The sequence below is a fragment of the Diplotaxodon limnothrissa genome, linkage group LG18 (genome assembly GCF_057381915.1).
Source record: "Diplotaxodon limnothrissa isolate DT_005_m linkage group LG18, D_limnothrissa_male_GT1.1, whole genome shotgun sequence".
NCBI lineage: Eukaryota > Metazoa > Chordata > Actinopteri > Cichliformes > Cichlidae > Diplotaxodon > Diplotaxodon limnothrissa.
The window spans coordinates 25,133,088-25,156,112 of record NC_140613.1 but is presented as its reverse complement, the minus strand read 5'-3'; the positions used below and the strand labels follow the sequence as shown (position 1 = coordinate 25,156,112).

Sequence of the window (23,025 nt, the reverse complement as noted above, 5' to 3'; positions counted from 1 at the left end):
TGTGTTCGAGATCTATATGAATGCAGGAACATCGTTTTCCATAATGTTAGTGGTGCTTGGTGCAGAACTCTTGTTTATTCAGTTTTTCCTTTACTTCCTTTGTCTCCTAAAGGCTCAAAAGGCTCCAGAAGTCATTTTGTTACTTTGGGATGTTTTTTCACGCAGGGTGCTGCGTTGAGTCATCTGGAAGCTCCTCGAGTGTTCTCTCCAGCTGTTAGAGTAGCAGGTAATGTGGCTAAACATTTCTCTGAACCTGGTGGACATGAGGTTGTAGAGGATGGGGTTGACGGCGGAGCTCAGGTAGAAGAGAACTCCAGAGATGACGTGGACATGCTCGAAGATCCTGCGGTGCTGCTCGTATGATATGTTGATGTAGCTCCACATCAAGCGATCGATGTGGAAGGGAGCCCAACACAGGCCAAAGACAACCACCAGCACACCTAGAGCAGATGGAACAATGGATGTGATTCATGGGGCACATAAATTTTGTTTTGGGACACCAGTAAAGTCTTTAATGGCAGATGACTAGTTAAACAAAATATTGTAAATAATCTTAAAATAATGAATTTAAACACAAACATTTCAGAAATGTTGACTATGGGGTCTTGATTTTTGTAGGGTTAGGGTTGTTGCCAATTTAATTTAGAATAAAAATATAGTAAAATAACACCTACATAGCATTTTGGTTACTTGCACATTTCGTTTGCTCAGCCTCTGATTGTGGGAGCTGGAGATACTTTCAGAACCGAAGCCACAGTTAGTATCCACCGTGGTCAGCACCCTCTCCCTGCGCAGCCTCAAGCCAATGAGCAGGTAGAGAACGCTAATGATCAGCATGGGGAGCAGGAAGAAGACCAGCGTGGAGATCAGGATGATTAAGTTGTACATCCAGATGGGTTTGACCAGATCTGAGGATATATATAAGATAGGATAGCAAGAGAAACAGAATAAATCTGAGCAGTGCAAATAAAAATGTCTAACGCAGACTTTAACCTGGCAGCTGTCTTCAAGGTTTCTCATGTGACATCACGTACACAGTACTTGTTGCTAGAGAAAAATATTTGTTTCCCGACTAGTTGGAAGTGTTTCCTGGAGGTTGCTTGCTCTGGCTGGGTGAAATCCAGACAAAGACGGTGCTGCATCAAAGACCTCTGAGAGATTGCTTTGATTTCTATCAGATTCTAACTGCTGCCTGTAGTTTTTCATGTTTCTTTGCAGACGCTTGTTAACCGCTACTCAAGCTGGAGTAAAACTTGAAAAACTGAGACACAAACATGAAAATGGAGTAGGTTCACCTTTAGATTAAAGGTTGAGCCTCAGCACTGCAGTCAACATGCTTCAAAATGCATCATTTTTACTTTGAAGGCAAATGGTCTTCATTTTCAGTTTGTGCCACCGTTTTTGCAGATTACCTACACCTTAGAGAGTAGCTGGCCAGTGCATCACTTCCATGCAAACTTTGGGTGATCACAGCAATAAGACAGCGACCGAAGCAATCGTGAGGAGGGTTTTGTGAACTGTTCGAAGAAGATGTATTTTCCCCTAGTGATGGAGACTGGGCTTTAGCAGGCATTTTCCTAGCAACCTCCAGCAACTAGTGGGGGAGTACTCAATTTTCTTTCACTACCGGTGGTTGGCACAGTCACAACCTGGTCTCTAAGCCCGTGTGACTGGGTCCTATATCATTTTCTCCATTGTCACTATGGCTATCACATCCAAAATGGCCAACAAGTTCATGTCATATGATTAGCAGTCTGTAAAATGCTATTAGCATAAAGTAATGGTTGCTCGTGGACATGTCTGAACCTGTCCTACCTTCGTTTTGCTCTAGGCCAAATTATTTCAAGTAGAAAGAAGACGTCTAAAGCAAATTCTCTTCTATCTGTCTGTTGTATATTCAAAACGGCAACTTCATACAATGCTTCAGCTTGATTCCCCGAATATTATCCAGAGCTCATGCTTGAAAATGATTATAGATCACAATTCCAGGTATACCATTACTTTTAACTGTTAATTTGCTAGCTGGGACCACATCCTCATTTAGGTTTGACAGTGTTTCTAGAAGATAATAGCAGATGGTCTGAGCATAAATTGAAGGTGCGGTTTGGGAAAGGCCTCAGAGGGGACTGACGGCGGCTCCTGGGTCAGGCAGATCCCCATGTTTTAATGAGAAGTGAATTAATTGAAAAAGGGAGGGAGGATGGGACATGAAAACAAGAATGAATAGCTTGTAGTGCTCAGGAGGTCAGATGTATGGAGGTGTGGTCCTGCTCCTTAAATTCAGGTAAATTATTTCCAATACGCAGTCAGGTTTCTGGGTTTTGTTTTGTTTTTTTACCCAAACTATAACCATGAAAATGTCTGGTAACAGTCTGTTAGAAAAACCACTACTTTGTTCCAGACTGAAATATTGCAAGAGCTATAACGTAGATTGCCTCTTGCAATATTAAAGCTACTTTCAGCTGCTCTCTTAGCCATAAAGGGTCATAACAGCAGGTTGTTCTCCATATTTGATTTAGCAGTTATATGCCAGATACCCTTCCTGACACAACCCCCTAGGGATTTGTGGTCTCATAATCTGGCAAGCCAGGTTAATACTGCTGCTACCAAAGTGTAGTATCACGTACTGTATTCAGTGTACTGGGACGAACTTTACAGTAGTGATCCCAGACAAGATTTACTGATATTGCTCAGGACTTGAGTAAAGTGTTTCAACAGTGATTAAATGATTAATCACTGTTACAGATGGCATCCAGTTATCTATGTGCAGCTCAGGAAGGTTCGCTTTTTCTATCGAGCACCATCACCAAGCCCAACACTTTGGTTTATGAATGAAAACCATTGGTTTTTGACATCTTACTGTACTGAGTGGTAAAGAGTAACCCTTATACCTGCTTTAAATCAGCAGGTGAACACGCTTACATTACCAGAGAGCTTCTAGCATATCTGCAGACCACATAAAGTAAAACTAAAATATAAATTCTGTACATACGGCAGATAGCAGATCGGGGAAACTGTCGACCAAACTGTGGCGGCAGCACTTCGATCCCATGCAGACTGGTGTTTGGCAAAGCGCACAGCATGGACAGCCCCCACAACATGAGGATGACCCTCTTAACGTGAGCACGTGTGGTCAAATGCTTGACTTTGAGGGGGTGCACCACCGCCACGTAGCGCTCCACGCTGAGTGCAGTGACATTGAGGATGGAAGCAAAGCAGACAGTTTCAAATAGGAAGGTTTTAAAATAGCATCCCCCTTCTCCGAGCAGGAAGGGGTAGTTCTGCCACATCTCGTAGATCTCTAACGGCATCCCCAGAAGCAGCACCAGCAGGTCGGACGCAGCCAGGCTCAGCAAGTAGTAATTGGTTGGCGTTTGCATCACCCTGTAGCGTAAAATGACCGCACAGGTCAGGGAATTGCCCAGGACACCCACGATGAAGATGGTGAGGTAAGTGACACAGACAGGGAGAAACATGGGGGATTTTGATTCCCCCAGATTTTTGGATAGGTACTTGTCCTCAGTCAAGCAAAGCTTTTCTTCCAGATCTTCTTGAGTGGCGTTCGTCAACACCCAGGAGATATTCATTCCACACACCACAGCAGAATCGGGGCATCCTAAGTCACTGAGTTCTCTGTCACCAGTTAAAATGGCTGCAAGAGAGTTGAAGGTGCAGTTAGGTATCGGCATCGTGGTGACTGGACAGCAGGTTCCTCAACTAATATAAACCTGATGGAAAAAGAAAAAGGAGACAGTGTGAATTTTAAAGGATTCCTTAAACACTCATGCGTCAGAAAAGGGTGAAGGCTCTTTAAGCTGCAGCCTTATTCACAACGTGGTTCGACAAAGCAGATGGATCTGCATATTTGATTTGACATATTGTTACACCAGATGCCCTTCCTGACACAACCCTCCCAGAGATTTGTAGCTCCTTCTGTTCTAAAAGGATCTTTTATATGTTAGGTGAGCGCAGTATCCGCTACACTATGGAGCCAGTCAGGAATCTGTAAAAGTAGAAAGTAGGAAGTTTGATATTTAACATCTGATGGGATCAACTAGTGTTGTGATTTTAAAAAAATCTGAATTAAAAATGCAAACAGTTCATAATTAACGGTTGTTGAAGTGAAATAATACATTCATCTATGAGGCAGGGAAATGATACTGAAGATGCTGCTCCTTTGTATCTTGAGAACTATAGGATCCTGCTGTTTGAAGCTTGGCAATTAGCTTTATATATAAGACGTAGCCCCCATGATATCATGTATCAGTCAGTGCGCTGCAGTTTTGGCCAAGAACTACATGTCATCAGCTAATATTAGCTGCGTTCATAGTGTGGCACATTAGTAACAGATGTAAATAGAATAATAGCAGAAATTCCCTCACTGAAGTTGGAGTGCAGACTTTCTTTAACTATCTCTTCGACAGCACAACTGCACTGTGAATCCTTTTATCTGTCAGCGACTTCAATTAACTGAGGTGACACCAAGCAGACAGCTAGATGATAGCTGCCTGTCGCTCACTCACGCATAATCACATGTAATTTTAGACTTCAGTATAATTAAGACATCTAATTTAAAAACAATCCCCCCAAAGTAGTCTCATGGCATTACAGGTTGGCTTCAGCCCAGGCAGCTGTTGCTGGAGAATAAATGTAGGCATACCTTGTCCTTGGCTACTGTAATGTCCAACCTTGACATGATAAAATTTCAAGCCTCTGATTTAAAAAAGAAGAAGAAGCTTAGGTTCAAGTACAAAAGAAAGAAGTAAGCTCAGTGACTTTTTAATATTAATATAACTTTGATTGGATGTTTGCATCCTATGTGTTTTGTATCTCTACATAAAGAAAAGACAGTTGTTGGCTTTCATCTATAGCAACTAGCAGCAGCCCAATCAGTTCACTGAATCCCTGATATGATAAGAATGTTCAGCACATGCTTTCTAATTATCTTTAATATGTTTAATATCCTCTCTGGTCCTCTCGACAAAAATTGATTTTACGATTAACAGCACTGTCACAATATTGCCCTGTTAGAAATTTATGTTCAGCAGAATACAGACGCCAGGGAGGCTGTTTAGATGTGTTTAGGCTGTGTTTGGATTCCCCCACGGGGATTTCTATATCGTTGTAACAGGCAGCGGAGTTGTTAAGATAACTTCAAATGAGGTACAAACAAAAAGGACAAACACTCACCTGCAGTTTGTGGTCTTTATACTCTTCTTATCTACAGGATTCGCAAGAGCTGAAGAAATGAGGGAAGATGGGTGATTGTCATGTTTCTCTGCATCCTGGACTTTTTTCTGACACTTTATCTTGACCGCCTTGGTGCCTTAGTGCGTCACAACTGGCTCGGCTTCCCGTATTTGATGGCTGGTGTTCAGCCCGCCTCTCGCTCTCTCTCTCTCTGTCTCTCTCTCTCTCTCTCCATCTCTCTTTATCCCTGGAGTATCTTCTCGCGTCCATCCATCACTACATGCTTTATCTTTCTCCTCCAATTCAACTTGTTTTCATCTTTTCTTCTCATCTTACTCTCGACACCGTGATACACACTTTCATGAACCTAGCCTGCACAGACACTACCTGCCTTGTGATCCTGCATTATATTGCTTTCACAGATATTGCACCGGTGAGAAAATTAAAGGTGAGATTGCTTTGACCCTAAAGCCTGCGAGCTGAGTACAGGTATGTGTGGTGTATGTGTGTGTGTGGGTGTGCTCCCGTTTCCACTCATTTCAAATCAAAGATAAAACAAACACTCTTTTTCATTAGTAGAATCGGCAGCAACTGGCGAGGTGCACATCTGGAAACAAGAAAAAAAGGCTGTAAAAATATGAAATTTTGGGTTTTTCCATCAGAAAAGACGAAAAAGCTTTTGTTTTGATTTGTGCAACAGCTTTTTCTTAAATACTTTTTGCAATTTTGAAAAAAAAAACCCCAAAAAATGTTAAAGAACCTACAGTCTGCAGAAGGCAAATGTGAATGTCTTGGATGTACCTCGGTGATCGATAATTGTGACGTGCGTGTTGGCATGACTGCTTTGCCGTTGATGTTCATGTCCCTCACACGATGAATCATAACTACTTTGCTAATCTCTAATCTTTTTTCCCATCAGTGTATTAAGATTTAAACTGATCCAGAATGTTGGTTTTTGCTATATTTTAGCTGTAAGATGTTCCCACAGTTGTGTCCATTTGCATAGTTATTTGTCTATGCAAATGTGTTCGTCCAAAAACCCACATAGTTTGACTGTGCATTGGTCAAATGATGATTGATTGATGAGTGGGCCGGAGCAAGGAATGGAGCAACAGTGGAGTTCACCAGGAACACGAGAAACAGGGGCTGCACTGGACACGTTTTATTGTTTCAACTTTTTGTAGTTTATCATTTCACTCTGGGTGGTGGACCACCTAAAACACAAGCAAGAGTGGCCCACCTTCCAGTTGTACCTCATACCTTTGGCACTGCCTCCATCTGGCAACAGGCGCTCTCTGCAGGAAGATGAGCAGTCTGCAGCACCCCACGGTCTACCAACGCATTGCCAATGTTCAGCCCATTAGGACTCCGAAATGCTTCTGCTGTGCTTCTAAAACAGACACGTTGTAACTGTTTGCTGTCACCAGGGGTCAGTGTCACAAACAACCCATCTGTGGGTTACTCTTGTTTGTGGTGGTGTTGATCCAACATATTAACCACATGCCAGGGTGAATCAAAGACACACTTGCTTAATATTAGCACTTTAGCGCTATGCAGCTGTTAGCATTTAGCTTGAAATAACCTACTAGTGTCACTAACAATATTGGGTGTAACTATTTACCATGCAGTGACACACAAGGATTTTTATAGAAAGTGAAGAAGTCAACCTATCTCTTTAGAAAGACACGTAGGACCAGATTAAAACTTGCTACCCTCCAGTCAGTCTCCTGTCCAGTCCTGTGAAACATTACTGCTTTCAAATCACAGCTACTAATAAAAAAAAATGGCAACAGCTGACTGAAGAAATTTGCTTGAATAACAATCAGCCAAGTAAGCAGGAGATAGGAAAGAAATGACAGAAACGCCTACAACTACAACAACGTCTTGCTCTTTGCAAGCATCTGCACAGACAGCATGCTAATGCTAAGCAGGCAAAGAACCCAGAGTGATGATAAAGCTGATTGAATGCAGACCCCAACCAAACAGCCAGAACCTGAATTTCAACAGGTAACAAACGGATGAGCAGTCAGACTGCATCCTCTGTTTCTACCTGTTCATATTTCTAAAGTAGAATCACTGTGACAGCAACGTTATAGTCTCTTTGTGCTGGTTTTCATCTTTGCTTTGTGTTGTCGGCTTTGTGTTCATACCCAAATACTAAGACAAATATCATATGTGTCCTCATTAGGATAGGGATTTGTGTTGGACTGTAATACGAATCACGTTGTCTTGGTAATTATGAGACAATGTGTTTCAGGTAAGTTTACAGAGAAATGCAAAAGTAATGTAACGAGTAGTATAACACCTTACTTTCTCCTGGATTATTGTACAAAAAGGCAAGAATGCGATGGTAAAGTGCAAACTCTGTTCGACTTGACTATCACCATTTGTACCAATGCAGCTTTGAATGTTTCTAAGCAAAGGCAACATAACAGCCCAACCAAGAGTGATGCACGAGCAGAGTGCATGATGATCTTAACCAAGAAGTAAAAGCTTGATTGTCAGCAGGTAAGAAAATCATGGATGACAAGTGAGGTTTTACTGTTATGAGATTTTTCCTTGAAGTTCTCTTCTACTATCTCTGCTGTTAGCTTTGCCTTAAAATGTATATACAAAAACAAAGCTCTGATATATATGACCTCCTAATTAAGACTGAATGAAACCACAATGAGGAACTTTAAGCAAATTGCCAGTGAGACGTTTTCTCCTTAGGGATTCAGACAAAAACACTGTTGTTATATAGCAACACAGCGATCTTGTAAGCAACCAGTCACATAATCAATTACAGGAGAAAAACCTTTAAAGGCAAACCACTCCACTTCTTTCGTCAAGTACAGTTAATCGCAAGATAAACAGTAGTAGTACAAAGTACTTGTTGGATGATATTGCATTGTATTGCAGCAGCCTCAACCACCCACTTTTGTGGTACCCCCCCCCCCCCCTCACTGGCTCTGTTCCAGGAAATGAGAGCTGTGATTTTTTTCTTGCTGTGCCGCTTTCAGCGTGAACGTGTCCTCTCTGAACTGAGTAATTAGCGAGTCGTAACGAGGGATAAAATCAAAAACCCTGCATCTCTTTCTGCTAGACCAGTAATAAGTACAGTGGTCTGTAATGTACTATTAACATGTAGTACGGCATGTTTTTAACATCAGACCTCGAGCTTAATCCAAGCACTGCTTAATCAGCACAGTCTCGTTACACCTTATTTCATCACTCACTGCTATAGTATGAAAAACAGGGTTGATGTATTTTAACGTGGGTCCTTGATTTTAAGTGGCTTGTGGGGGTTTTTGTGTTTTGTCTTCCTGCATTAGGCTGAGGATATGTGAGTCATCAAGTGTGTTCTTGTGCTGTATCGGGAAGTGAAGTACTCCAGTTCTAAAGGCTGAGATGAGTGCTTTTATTACTGCAAACCAAAAGCCTCATTAGCCAGAAATCCAGGATTTAAGACTATTTTTGCATTTGTGCAGAGAAGAGAAACTATTCCGTACGTGAGGATTGTCTAGCTAATGCAGCAGCTCACTGAGAAACATCCTACACAATACATTTACAGACTAGCAAGGACGGAGACAGATAAATCATCATCGATGCTTCTGTCAGAGAGCAGAAAATTTTGCCAGTTGAACACGATCGTATGACTGTGGCTTGCCCCCCTCCACTCCTCCTCGTAACCCTGCCTCCCTCTGCGATGGTGACTAATTCAATCATTGCTTTTAATCCTGATGCTGGAGTCCAACACTTTCACAGCAGGGAACCGATATGTCCCTGTTGGTGCCTCCTTTTAGCCAAGTGTTAATTTGGATTCTGTGACAGGGGGCCAGCAGCAAAATGTTTTAAATGAGAGTGGACTAAACTGTGACCACAAGAGTGAAAGTCATAATGAAAGCTGATGTGGTGAAGGATGGTTTCACAGACACTGAAAATCCCATTTTTCTGTTATATAGCCCCTGTCAGTGCATACAGATTTGGTCTTTCAGCTTGTCCCTGTTTTTCTTTGTTTTTGATATTCAAGGCTCAGTATTACTAGCCTCCATTGCTCAGTGAATAGCTAAATAGTGCTTTTATTTTGATCTACATGTGGGTACTTCCCTGTGGGGACTATAGACAGTTTAAAAGGCAGATGTAACTTTTGGGTCTGAAAAGTAAAGCTAAGAAGTGCCTTAAATTTACGTTTTTTTAAAGGCCCGGGGATGCAAACACTTTCATTCCAATAGGACTTACTTATGGGATGATGGCCTTCAGTCAACCCCTTTCTAATGAGTTTATTGCCTCAGACATCATTTATTCTATATGACTCCACTTTGTCCATTTTGAAAATGTTGGTCAGTCTAAGTGTCATTTTAGGGCAAGTAACCAGATTAAAAGTCAGACGGGACTAAAAATGCTTCATGTAAACATGCCAAACAGGACATTCGGACCCAATCACGCTCCTTTGGATCAAAAGTTCCTTCTGATAGGGACAAGTTGGTTATATCGATCGATAATCAGATTGGTTTGCATGGATACACTTCTGAAATGATCTCTACTGCACGTCTTTACGTTGACGTACTGTTTTTTGAAGCCATTTGAAAATGTATAACTGTAAGGTAACGTTTTCAGATATTTACATGGGCAAAAGTACAAAAGATACACTGAAAAAACATTAAAAATACATTAAAAGTCTGAATATAAAAATTAAAAGTACTCATATCATTTTTTAACTCACACTTTAAAATAAAACCAGCATTTTTTTTTTGTTACTGATGATAATAGAGCCCATCTGTTGCAGATCACGCTGCAGCTAATGATAATTTTCATTACAGTCTAATCTATTCTCAATTAACTGATTGCTTGGATTGTAAAACTTCAGAAAATGGTTTTAGATAACAAAGCGAGACCATTGCAGAGATACTTTGTCTAACAAGCAAGCCAAATCCCCAAATTGCACATCCAAAAAACTAAGGATAAAAGTCTTAAACACAAAAAAGAGAAAGAGATCATTTTGAATTCATGTGTAATCAATCAGTGAAGCACCTCAGCTTTAATTCTCTTTGACCTGCAATCTTAAGCTCTATAAACTCTGAATACATCTTGTGGACAAACTAGTACAGTCATATAAATAAAGGATTAAAAAGTTGCCAACAAGACTTCCCTTTGAAATGAAGTGGAGTAGAGGTGTAAACACAAAACGGTAAACACTCCAATCCTTTGCTAGGGTGCAGAAGTGAAACAGTTCGCTTACCTTTCATATCCTATATATGCATAAACAGAAACTTATTTATCCAAGCATTTTGTCAGGTACGAATGTTCAGAAGAACTCAAAATTAGACAGGGAGCAAGTCGAGTTCATATGTTTCAGCACTGAGAAAACCGTGCGGCTCAATTAGCTCGTGCTTCAGCACCACCGCCCACAGACAGCTGCAGTAAGGTGCAAAAGGTGAATTGTTGTCTTTCTTACAAGAGAAAAACACAAGCATAGAATAGACACAGAATTAAAACATTATAAGGACTATTTAGGCAGAGTGTAGGCAGTGACAGACGCAGCTATCAGTCTGAAGCAGAGTGCTAATGTAGCGTAGCTAAACAGCCCAACACTGTCTACTGAGAGTGGACCTCTTATGTTGCCAAGGTGCTGACGGTAAAAATACCCAGAGAAACTTTACAAGCTAATGGGTGCCATCATGGTGGCTACGTCATTGTTTAGACTGCCAAAGGTGAGAAGTTTGAAGATGGTTAAAAAAAAACAACACAATGAAACAAATTGACCGTCTCGCTAACATCGCTAAGAGGCTTTGGGCGTTAGCTGTGTGCTCTTTAGTGTTAATGCTGAGCTACTTTTGACTGCTCCCTTATTTCCCAAGAGGTGGCCACAGCAGAGGGACCTGCATATTTGTTTTGTCACATGTTTTTACGCCACATGCCATTCCTAACACAACTCTTCCATTTATCCAGTCTTGGGACTAGCACGGAAGTACGTTAGCTTGTGACCCTGTCAGGCTAGGTTTTTGGACCTTTTGTGAATGTGCTAGCCGTATCATGGATGCATCTTATCATGGTCAATGTTAAATGCTCAGCAGGATATTTAAGGAATAATCTTTGGTATATCAGCTAAGATCAGATTGGCTAAGTTCAAATCAACTCAGCTTTGCTAATGAGTTGACTCCAGCGCTACAATATTTTCCAACAGGCTGGGGCCTCTGAAAAGTAAACGAATAAATAAATAATATTTAATTACACAGTTCCCAGAAAGTGACAGTTGTAGGAAAATGCTTGGAAAAATACATGTTTTTTGTATTTAAAGCTGTTATAATTCTATTGTTAGAGGATTTCCAATGTGCATGCAGACACAGGAAGGCACTGATGAGGCTGTTAACAGCATTAGCCATCTGAGTCTTAAGCTTGTGGAAGACACAAACTCTATATGGGCCTGCTTTCTGTTGATTTTGGTTCAACCTTACCTGCTGCTTTTGATTAAACACAATCATTTTCAGTCTTTTTTATTTTTAAACTTTACCTCTTCTAATAGCAGATCTTATATACACTGTCCCAGCGCATCACAGTTTCAGCTCTAGTGGTTTATAGAAATTAGCATGTGAACATACCTGAATAAATATTTTTAAATTCTCTGATGACACTACTATCCCTCATGTGATAGCACGGCCAGTTCTACATCCCCCTCCTGTTATAAACTGTTGTAACGATAACCACCTCATTGTGAATGTGAAAAAAAGCGCAGCAAGTGTCTTAGTGCCCATAGTGACGGCATGTTTGCCTTGGAAGCCCATGCTGACAGTATGTGCCCCGGGCTAAAGTAGAGGTCTAACTTTTCTTGAGAAGCCTCACAGTGTATAACACTGAACAGAAATGGTTGCGTGTCTTCTGTCGGTCAGAGTGGGAGAGCCTAATCAGGTATGTGAAACATGCCTGGTATCATAACCTCTCAGCGCAGTTAAAATCTAGTTTTGCCCATCTCGTCCAGACCACCGTCAAGGTCATAGAGAAGCCGAAATACCAATCCTTTAGATCTACATTATATACCAGCAGTCTGGGCTCAGGGGAGCAGAGAACATCCTGGCTGATCCATCCCATATTCCCTATTAAGAGTGTGAACTTTTACCCTCTGCAAGAAAATGTAGACTAAACTAAAATTGTGCTTCAGGGTTTTTAAAAATGTATTTGTACCTTCTTATATCAACTTGTTAAACATTATAACCCTGTTAAATGGATCGTGTATTAGTGCAGCTAAAAGTCTTTTTTGTTTTAATTTGGATGATTATAGCTCATTAAAATCAGGAATGCATTATAATGCATCATTAGAAGATTTAATTTTGAGTTTAAGTAAATTACAATTCAAGCGATAAAAATCCATCTATCTCTTCGCCTAGTTCAGTACCTGCAACCACATTCATAAGACTGATGACTTGACAGTTTGTCCAGATGATTAATTATTATATATATAAACTCAAGGACAAGGATGGGAAGTGTCGAAGCATTAATGGAAATTTGACTGTAAGCGAAAAACAGTGTAGCAAAGGTGCACAAGCAACAGGGACGGCTGCAGTTTTAAGGAGACTGTCAACAGAAGTCGAAACAAGAACTCGGGAGAGCTTCACAAGGAGTGGACTGATGCTGGTGGCAAAAAAGTCCAGTCAACACTTCCACAGAGCAGATTTTAGAGCACTTGATGGTTCCATCTGCTCACAGGCTTCACGGAGATGCAGATTTCCTTTTCCAGCAGGACTTTAGAGGTCCCACAGTGCCAAGATGGCAACCATATGGTTTACTGACTGACGTATTACTGTGCTTAATTGGTCAGCCAACTCATCTGATGTGAGCTCCACGGAGAATCTATGGATCCATCCAAACCAAAAATACAGCCAAGCTGAAGGCTTCTGAATGCATGGATTACACTGGATCATGCTGCCTGATGTTGATTTAAGTTGCAATCTTCAACTTAATTTTTTTAAAATTTGATGTAGCTGAGTTTCTTCAGGGTTCAGGTTTTTTAGTCATCACATGCATATACAGGTATAACACACAGTGAAATGTAACAGTCATTGTAAAATGTAATATTGTATCACGAGGCATTGCCACAGCACCATCAGATCCCCTTGCATCGTATCACACCATCATTGTATGTAATAATATTGTAGCGTGTCCTTGTATCAGTCCCCACTGCTCACTGAACCTTTGTGCAGTAGGTGTGTGAAAGGATGGCCATGGCTCACGCCACGTTCTGATTTTAATGAAGCAGCCATATAAAATAAATCAATGTTTATACCTTAGCTGAACTCACAGAAGGCTGTATCTTCAGTCTCTCTGCATCCTTCTTGTATTTGGTAAAGCTGAGCAGAAGGGATTACCTCGTGGGGATTTATTCATGAGAGGCAGAGAACTGGATATATGACACTTTTTTCATTTTCTCTCTTTACCTTCTGCATCTCAGGTCCAGCCTTAGGTTCTAATCTGCATCACAGGCAGTGTTGCTTCAGAAAAACAAGAACAACAAAAAAACCCTCACAGCCTGTAGTAGGTTTTCCCGCTCACATTACATTCTGCCATGTAGTTTCCCCAGCTGTCACGCTGACAGGAACCTGCACCGTGTACCTGAAGAACAGCAAACATGCTGGAACAAACCCGATTTGTGATTCTGCCGCCGTTTGCATATCTCTGCTGTACAACGGCAGCGTGAAGTGTCGTACATAACGGTGTACACGGTGCAGTTGCTACTGCGAGGAACGTCAAGGCAAACCCTCGTGTGTGAGGCGACAGGGACGTGAAGGAGCCCGCGGTGGCTGATGGCAGCGCGCAGTGTGACATTTCCTCCGTGTCGCCGCGGTTTTGTTCGCAGCACCGAATTTAAATGGATATCAAGAGGATTTTTGTCAAGAGCATTTATTTCAACCTTAGGCAGCTTTTCCAAGGCTGTGCCAGTGGAGAGAGAAGAGAAAACAAAGTGAAGTAGTGTAGTGTCTCCAACTGACATGGTGGTTTAACCTGAATTTGAGTCATAACAACTGTGAACTCTGTACAAAAAATAAACTAAGTGAGCTCTTCTTGTGCACGTTCATTTTAATGCAGTTATGACAGAGCTGCAGTTGCACTGAAATCGCTACCTTGGAAATCAAGTCAAAGGGTTCATTTTCTTGTTAAAAAATGTCCTTTTCCATATTTAGCTGTATAGCACAGTAAATGCAGCTCCTTTTAAACAAATGTGAAAGTTAGGAGCACTCTGGGTGTTCTCTAATTGCATCTTTGCCGTGCATCTGCAACTGTGTGCGAGTTTAAGTACGTGTGTGTGGACTGTTCAATGAGCCGATGCATTAAAGAAAACAGCGGCGATGCTCTCTGTCTCTTAAATCCCAGCTGCGAGTTTGCACAGTCCCAGCAGCACACCTTCATCGCAGCGTCCACTGATGGAGACACGGTTGGAGAGGCGGCTGGAGCGTGCCCTGTTTCACACAGAGAGAAGTGGCTCCTCAGAGGCGCAGCTGCTGAGCAGAGCACGGAGAATAATGTGCACACAAAAAACAGGTTTGTGACTATTCTCAGGGCTTTGGGCTGTTTTGCACTGATTTAAATGGTTGTTCATATACAGCTGATTGTGAATGCCAGTGTACTGATAGCAAAGAGCTTAATCATGTCTTTTTTTTTCTTGTAAGACCCGATAGGACACACGGGGCTCTGGTTCCTACTTTTTAATTTTTTATGCTTTTCTTTGTTGCTTTGTTGCAATTCATTTAAACGTTGAAGGTAAAGATGAGAAGGAAGTTCAGAATTTTTGTCAACATTTTTGAAAAAGTTTTTTAACAACAGACGGGATTTTCAAAATTTCAAAATGACCAGGGTCAGTATTATTAGCCCCCTGAAAAACCATCCATTTTATTGAGCCATAGCACGAGCCACTGCTGTGCTTTTGCTTTGTAATGCTTGCAATTTCAAGTCAATTTCAAACTGTGGTTTATCTCCCAATTTACACACAGTATAAAACCTTTGGTGAGGATTTGAGCTTCACTTGAGAAAACATCACGACACATGCAAAAGACATCAATTTAAAGTTGAGAAAAAGAATTGTCGATGTTCACAAAGCAGGAAATGGATATTCAAAGTTATCACTGTGTTTCTAAGTGTCAAGAACTGGAGTGAGAAGTAGCATCGAGAAATTCAAAGAGCCAAACAGAACAGAACAAGCCCGGCAGAGGTAGGAAGTGAAAGATTTCAACGCCTCTGGAAAGAAAACTGGTGAGAGATGTGTCTGAAGACCCCAGAACAACTGCCAAGACACAAGTGCATGACTTAGCCAAGACAAACCAAGAGAAGACAATCACTGGGACCCACTTCTGGAGAAGAGGCAACTTCAAGCATCTTCATTTTGCACAACCTGGAGAATGAGTACACATACTCATGTGCTTTGAACAGATGAGATAAGACCGGAGCTTTTTGGCTGAAGAGATGCTGCTTATGTTTTAGTAAAGAACGGAGAGGCGTACAACCCGCAGGTGGAAGTTTTATGCTGTGGGGATTCTTCAGTGTGTCTGGATCTGGGATTTTCGTCAAAGTGGAGGGAATAAAGAAGAAGGGAAGATGTGTGGATACATTGAAAGAAAACCTCAAGCCATACTAAATGATGAACTTGGTCTGGGTCAACATCAGGAGGCCGAACAATTGTGTTCTCTTCTGTATTGTTGTGTTAAGCTAAAAAAAAAAAAAAAAAGCACATTAAGAGCAAGTTAATATCCGAGAGCTGAGGGACGCATAAAGGTTTGTAAATGCATCATCAGAAGAAGCTGAAAAATGGTTTACTGGTTTGAGTAATTATGATGTGCAGCAGTTTATGATTTCAGAGATCACTAAAGTCCCTGTTAGTCAGAGGTTGGACGTACAGTGCGTGGGGGGCTCAGGGCAGCGGTAGAGGATTTTTCTAACCAATAACAACAACGTGCAACAGAGTCATAAGCAACAACCACAATTCATTGCGCCTCACCTACAGTCAGTTATTACAGCTGATTCAATAAAGCTGGAGGATTCACGAGAGAGAGAATTAGTCAGAATTAGTGTGGTGTAACATCATACATTTCCCCCTAATGCACGTTGATAGCATCTTTAATTAAAGTCCCTTGCCTCCTGAACTTGTTTCAAACGCATCCAGTATTAAATGCAGGCTTTCTATTAAAATGTAGAACGCTCGAGTGAAACGGCACCACGAGCGCATTGTTATGGCTCTATTTTTCAAACTTTGGAAAGCTTCTCCAGAGCTACAGAAGATATCTGTTTTTAACAGGCCAACACTCCCTGCGAGGGGTAAATTGAACATCTTTCATGAACTCAGATTGGGAATTCTGCACAATCACTCAACGCTACCGGTTTCATAGCAAACATTACCATGTTGACCCAAAAGTATTATTTATAGACTGGTAGCTACATAAGACTAGGAGGGAAGTTCCAGGGAAGTGACGAAAGCTTTCCTCTTCGTGAGATTCTCCGGGTACTGGTTTTACTGGTTTCCCTTTTCACTTCTCTCAAAGCACAGCTCACATCTGCTTACATGACGAGAAGCACTTTGTAGTGTGTAAATGTTTCATAAAGAAGGCCGCCCGGCGATCGTGAGGCTCGCTGAAAAACAGCAACAACGCGAATGCTGCACGTCAGCCCAACAACAACAATAACAGGCATATTATAAATAATGCGTCCGCTTTCAAGCTGATGGGGCTGCTCGTCTGACAGTTAAATAAATTCGCTGCTGGCTCATTAAGCTGAGAGAAACCAGCGAAGAACACGTCGGAGGAAGAACACTGCGTGACAGTGAACAGGCCGATTCCAGGCTGACCTCACGTAACCCCGGCATCGCTCAGGATAAATGCTGGAGATAAATGACTCGGTGGGGCGAGACTGGTGGTGCGGTTCAGATATCTGTCTGCGTCAACAGCTCAGAACGGTGTAATCCATAATTATGTTTATCCCCTCTTCTGCAGAGGTTGTTAGACTTTATGTCATCGCTGCTGACTTAATGGAAAGGACAGCTGCAGCACTGCCTCCCCAAACTTGGGTGTAGGCTTTTTTTTAGGCTCAGCTGCAGTTTATATACAGTTTATAGTACATAGCAATGGTGCCAGCGATATCAGCACTGTCAAACACTCTAAGGACTGTAAAGGAATTCTTCAAAGGTCTGTCCAGGATCACTTATAAGAGAGAGACGACCGGGCCGTTTGTGGGCCTGCCCGCTCCCATCTGTGCTAGAGCGGCATCGTAAAAGCTCGGGATAAACAACAGCATGATAAACTATGTGCTGACATCATTACAAATAATCACAGTGTGGGGAACAGCCAAACACATTTCCCGTTGCCAACAGGAGAAAATTGGATAAGACAGAACTCTGGTTAATATGGTAAAATGCTACGGCTCGGGTAACTACAGGGTTAATCTACACTTTGCTCCATCATATTGCAAAAATCTTCTTTTTAGAAAAAGCTCGGCATTCTTCTGCAAACTTCTCGGATCAGGGTTCAGCAGTCTTCAAATCCAGCCATCATATAACATTACGGCTTGTTTTTGAAGCTTTATTTATTAAAGTAAAGTGAAACTCTTGAGATTAATATGTTTGCAAGAGTGTCACCACAGGTGGGAGACGATCCTTGCAAGCAGGAGGAGAACATGCAGATTCCATTTAGGACTTCTTATAAATATGGCTGCGCTTCCAGTTTCTATGGAGGAACTTTACTGACCAGACAGAGAGAAACAAACAGCAATGAAAAACAGTCAAACGAATTCAAATGCATGGGAGTGGGGTGAGGGGCTTTCACGGTGAAGTGAAGGTTTCTAAAGCTTCATTTAACACTGGAGCTTTTTGAGTATGTATCAGAACCACTGAAATGTGGCTCCTGGGGTGGGGTTTGCTACTCCATCTTTCAGAGACAGCCTCCACCCTCTGGTTTGAGTCTTTATAGAGAGATTAATACTGGAGCAGGATAATGAGTAAAGTAAATATTTCCATGAACTACTCGAGGACCAAAGAGGACCCAGGAGTGGAGACAGCCTGAGATTTTCCTCCAGAGTCTCGCGACCTCAGCGTGACTGAACATTTCTGGGGGCACTTTAAGGAAGAGGAAGACGAGCAGACTCTTTGAAACATTGTCCAATGAGATAATGTGGGTAATGAGGGTTGAATAAACTTGCAGAGTCCCTGCAGCTCGAGTGGAGCTGCCATTAAAGCAAATAAGGAGGCAAACACATACTAATATCTCCATAAATTCATGCACATTTTCCAGACACTCAAATTAAGCTGATATTTAGTGTTTGATTTGTGTCATTTTTAGGGATAATTGCATTAGTCTAAGTGTGCCAGATTTAGCCAAATGGATAATTTTCAACTGGTGTCACCTGGTCTGGTGTTTAATTAGATCTTAAAACATCAGAAAGAAAGAAAAGCAGGGGAAAGGCAAGCATATAGCCACTGGATAATAAAGTTTTGTGACTACATGCAAAGGAATGGTGAGAGTCACTGAATCTGTATATCTTTACTGAAGTATGTTCCAAAAGTGGCACGCTTTTATTGTGAAAGATCTTGAACCAAAGGATGCTTTCTTCCTCATTAAACAAATACAAGCGTCGCCTCTTTTTCTGCATGTTGATCTATCGCCAACATTTCTCTGAAACTCATTCTTTGCAATTAAAAGATTTTGCAGTAAAGGGGAAACAATCCAAAATCGAAGCATCTGCACAGGTGGCCTCCAGTTCCATTATTCCATTGTATAAATCATTTTGTGAAGACGTTTAGAAAAAATGCTGTTAGTCAGTAAGTACTCTGGCAGCACTGCTTTCTTAGCTGGACAGCAGAAATGTGGAGAGAGGACGGGAAACATGGTGAAGAGTGACATCTATAATCCCCGGCCAAGACATAATACAACAATCCTGCAGTTCCCGGTCAGCACCTCGACCCCACTGCACTCAGCTTCCCCTGAAGTTAAGTTCAACTTTTATTTTTTTTTATCGTGACTCTATACATCTTCTGCTTTCACGTCATTCTAGTGGAAAATTCTGCTTATTTTATGCGATTCGTATCTTCGTCCTGTAAAATGCCAGCCCAGTGCCGTGTTTGTGCACTTGTAGAAAGCTCACGCCTCTTTCTGTCTGTATAAATGTCTCCATTTCCAAAACTGAAACAGAAAACCCAATAAATTCAGCATCCTTCATATTAGCTGCAGGCCTGTGCTGCTGATCGTTTATGCATCGTTGCATGCGTAAAATCATATCTCTGTGACTGTTGATGAAAAAACAAACTAAACTGGAACCTTGGAAAGTCACAGTGTGACAATACTCAAAAAAATCAAGTGGGGCTTAGTATCCAAAGTTGTTATTTCATGGCAATTTTTCGACTGTGAAAAGGCTTAGCTCTGAAAGACCTGCTCAGAATAAACAGGGGTTTCTTTTTCTGTAATTGCACTTCAACTTTCGGGCACTAGGAGGCACTCACGTTCTGTGTGAATGGTCCCACCCTGAAGGCATAAGGCAGATACCTACTGGAGCATACAGCAGGTTGCATCATGATGTAATATTTTTCATGTATTCTCATGCCACATGGAATTACTGAGTCCCCAACCCAAACCTCAGTCTGTGTAGCAATGAGGTTTTCCTCCCTGCCTCTTGCTCCGTGACACCACCAGGCACGGGTGAGAAGGAGTGGAGGGGGTTGAAGGGAGGAGACGGTCACAAGTGCTCATCGTCATCACCACTACCTTTAAGTAAGACTGTTTTTTTGTGGGGGGGGGGGTTTCACTGTTACTGTTACAGTTGGAGCAGCATGCAGCCCCCCGAGGGTCTCAGCTATATGGCTCAAGCACGAGCTAAATTTGACTCCGGGCGCTCGGTTTGACTCACACACTCACAGGGCACGCAGCATCACCCTGACCTCATTATGAAAAGGTTTCTCAGAGCCTTCGACCCAAAATTGACTTTTCTGCTTTTTTTGCTTTTTTTTTGCTCCGAGCCTCATGAGGTCATGCTATGTGGGTCTTCAGGGGATAGGAGTGTCTGATGGACAGCTTCAACCATTAGAAGAGGAAGTTGGAGTATTATGTGGGAACAAACTATGTCGAAGTTTGAGAGAAAATGCAGAAAAAGACTCTTCAGTCAACAAAAAGTTTAGTTTTACAGTTTGAAATGATGAACGACATGAACAACATCTGGTATTAGATCAGGAAATGAATAAAAACAGTGCTGTAAAGACGTATCCTCTACAATTTAATGCTACTTGAGCATCAATTATAGTCTTCTATGCTTCCTTTTCAGTCAATCTCAGAGGGAGATGTTTCAATTTAATTTTCAAAAACAGGAAAAAATAGATTTCTTTTAAGTAGTAGGCTTTCAGCAGCAACGTGTTAGCAAACAGCTGCGTTTCACACTCCTGCAGTTACAGTACATCCCTGCAGTCATCCCTGCAATGTAAAACCATATTCAGTCACCTTTTGTCTCTGTTTTGGCCCTGCAACCGACTCCTGATGTCAACGGGCTTTTTCCTGAGCCAGTTGCCAACTGTGTCTGTCTTGGAGCTGGGAAGTCATCATGCAGTAGTTTGCAGTAGGAGGCTGAAACATGCAGGAAAGCATGCCAGAAAACCAAAACCAGTCACTAAAAGAACCTAAAATGCTCAGTTAGCTGCAGACTCTGTGAGACGTCTCCATGTTCTATATATATATGAAATATTCTGCACTTCAGTGTGTGTGTGCATCTAAATGCTTGTTAAGTCACTTTCGGTTGCTGTTCATTCAGGTAACGCAGAGGCGACTGAGCTGACTGCCCTGTGATTAAAATACTGAGCACAGTCCTGGAAAAAGTCTCAAGTAAACAAAACACATCCTGCTGTTGAAAGGTTCTCACTGTGTTACTGTGAGATCGTTCATCAGGAGACGGTTTTCAGCGTGAGTTTACACACAGTCACAGAAGATGAGGAAGCAGTTACACTTTCAGGTCCACTGCTCCCTGCTGTTTGTAGACCTGTGCCGATAATAAAAGTGTACAGGTGCTTAGGTAAGATCAAAGTGAAGGTCAGGTTGGAGGATGGGAATGGCTTGATCCGTTAGTACTGAGTAAGGGTGCCAGGAAAAACCAAGCTAAGGAGGCTATTTACTTCTTATTAAGAGCTTTTTAGCCTTTATTGAGGCAGAACAAGAGGAAAACACAGTAAATGGGCTTGGGTGCCCATTGGGTGCTGGGTTTAGTTACTCACTCAACCCAGCTCCCCATTAAGGGGCCCACTGCTGCATTCTTTTTAATTTGGATAGTCTCCTTTTTAACTTCCAATATGAGGTATCATTTATCTTTTACTATGTGGCCCACAATCACATAACACGGGAGACTGAGAAATCTCCAGCACTGCAGGTGCTGTGGTCCCATCACAAGATGCTTCTCCACTTCATTTGAAATCTTGTTTGTGTGCAATATTTAGCTTTCTGCTGTGTTCTTGATCTCGCCCAAACTCCCAAGGGAAATATCAGACTCATTACCTGCTAAATACTCCGCAGTTCACCAGCTAGTATCTATGTCTGGATGTGCGGCCAGCAGGTAATGAGCAGCTTCCCTAAATACAGCTAAACGGTGCAGTAAAAATGGATGATTTAGAAACGCACAGTAATAATGATTGAGTTGAGCCTTCTCCGTACGTTAATTGGTATGAGCAACACCTTTCATATTGTCTGTCAAGGATTTTGATTATCAGTCGTTGTGATATTTTATTAATTTTACCGGAAATATACATCAGTGCTCTCACAGTGACCAAAACAAACCCATGGGACTGATGATACTGGAAGTTTCTGGAGCATTTTGGGAGTCGACCTGTTCATCAGGTGTCCAGGATTTAGAGTAAGTAGTAGAGTTTTGCACTGGTTTCCTGCAGCAGTAAGCTGCTCAGCTCGTAGGTGATTTTCATGCTTGAGCAGAACCTGAAGAGTGGAGGATGCTGCCACCTGACTGAAATCAGTTTGCAGTCCACGACGGGTGATGAAATGCTGTTAAAGTGTGGCCCTTTAGCTGGAATGACTGCCAAGCCAGGCAGGTTTTCTTTTTTCCCCCCCTCCAAATGAGAAGTGTAAGAAGCAAAACTGTCTGACACCAATTACTCCACCTATGGGGGCGGAGGAGCTTGCAGGAGAGTGTGGCAGACAGCGCTTACCTGGACACTTGTCAGGGAAAATCATATATGACAAAGAGGCCAAACGCCCCGAGGTTTCCTAGATCCAGAACACTGGTGTTAATAATAGATGTAGAAAAAGCCTCCGAATGTCACATTTCTTAACTTCTGTCAACTCAGGGTTGTAGTATGACCGGAAAGTTAATTTTGCGATGAAAGGGCTCTCCTTAAGGCATTTGCATTTAGTGAGTAAACACAAAAATGGAGATTTAAAGGCCGCGAACTCACGCGGGGAACCGCCACTCTGAACAGATATCGCTGCAAATAGTGAAACCTGTTTCTCCAGCTGAAGCTATGGGGAGGGAAGAGGGGGCACAACAAAAAAAAACACCATTAAGAGCCAGCTCATGGTTAAAACTACAAATATGTTTACAAGACAGAGCAGTGATGGGAACAGCAGGCACGGCTGTCTTTCAGTCTCCTTCCTCTGTTATCTAATTTGTCTCAGTCCCGTTTGATCGTGTCCCTGCTCCATCTCAGCTGATGAAAAACAATTGTCTGTATTCATTTTCTGCCTCCGCTATTCCCCCCGTCCTCTCCTCTGCCTTCCTGTGGGAGCCCGGTTGGCTGCGCTCTAGGCTGCTGAGGGATGTGAACACAGAAAATTAGTGAGCACGCCAAAGCCAGTAATTGTTAAATTGCAGCAAATGGACCCCATGTGGACCAGACGAATA

At 42.0% G+C, this 23,025-nt stretch overlaps 1 protein-coding gene across 1 annotated transcript; it reads right to left on the bottom strand.

Moving 5' to 3' along the window:
• Positions 1–114: 114 nt before the first annotated feature.
• On the bottom strand, positions 115–3,689 carry LOC146613738 (neuromedin-U receptor 1-like). The gene is made up of 3 exons (XM_085378065.1): positions 2,993–3,689; positions 675–908; positions 115–440 (listed from the first exon to the last, which is right to left on the bottom strand). Exons 1-3 carry the CDS (start codon positions 3,687–3,689, stop codon positions 115–117), a joined length of 1,257 nt encoding a protein of 418 aa, XP_085234191.1.
• Between the last annotated feature and the right edge of the window lie 19,336 nt (positions 3,690–23,025).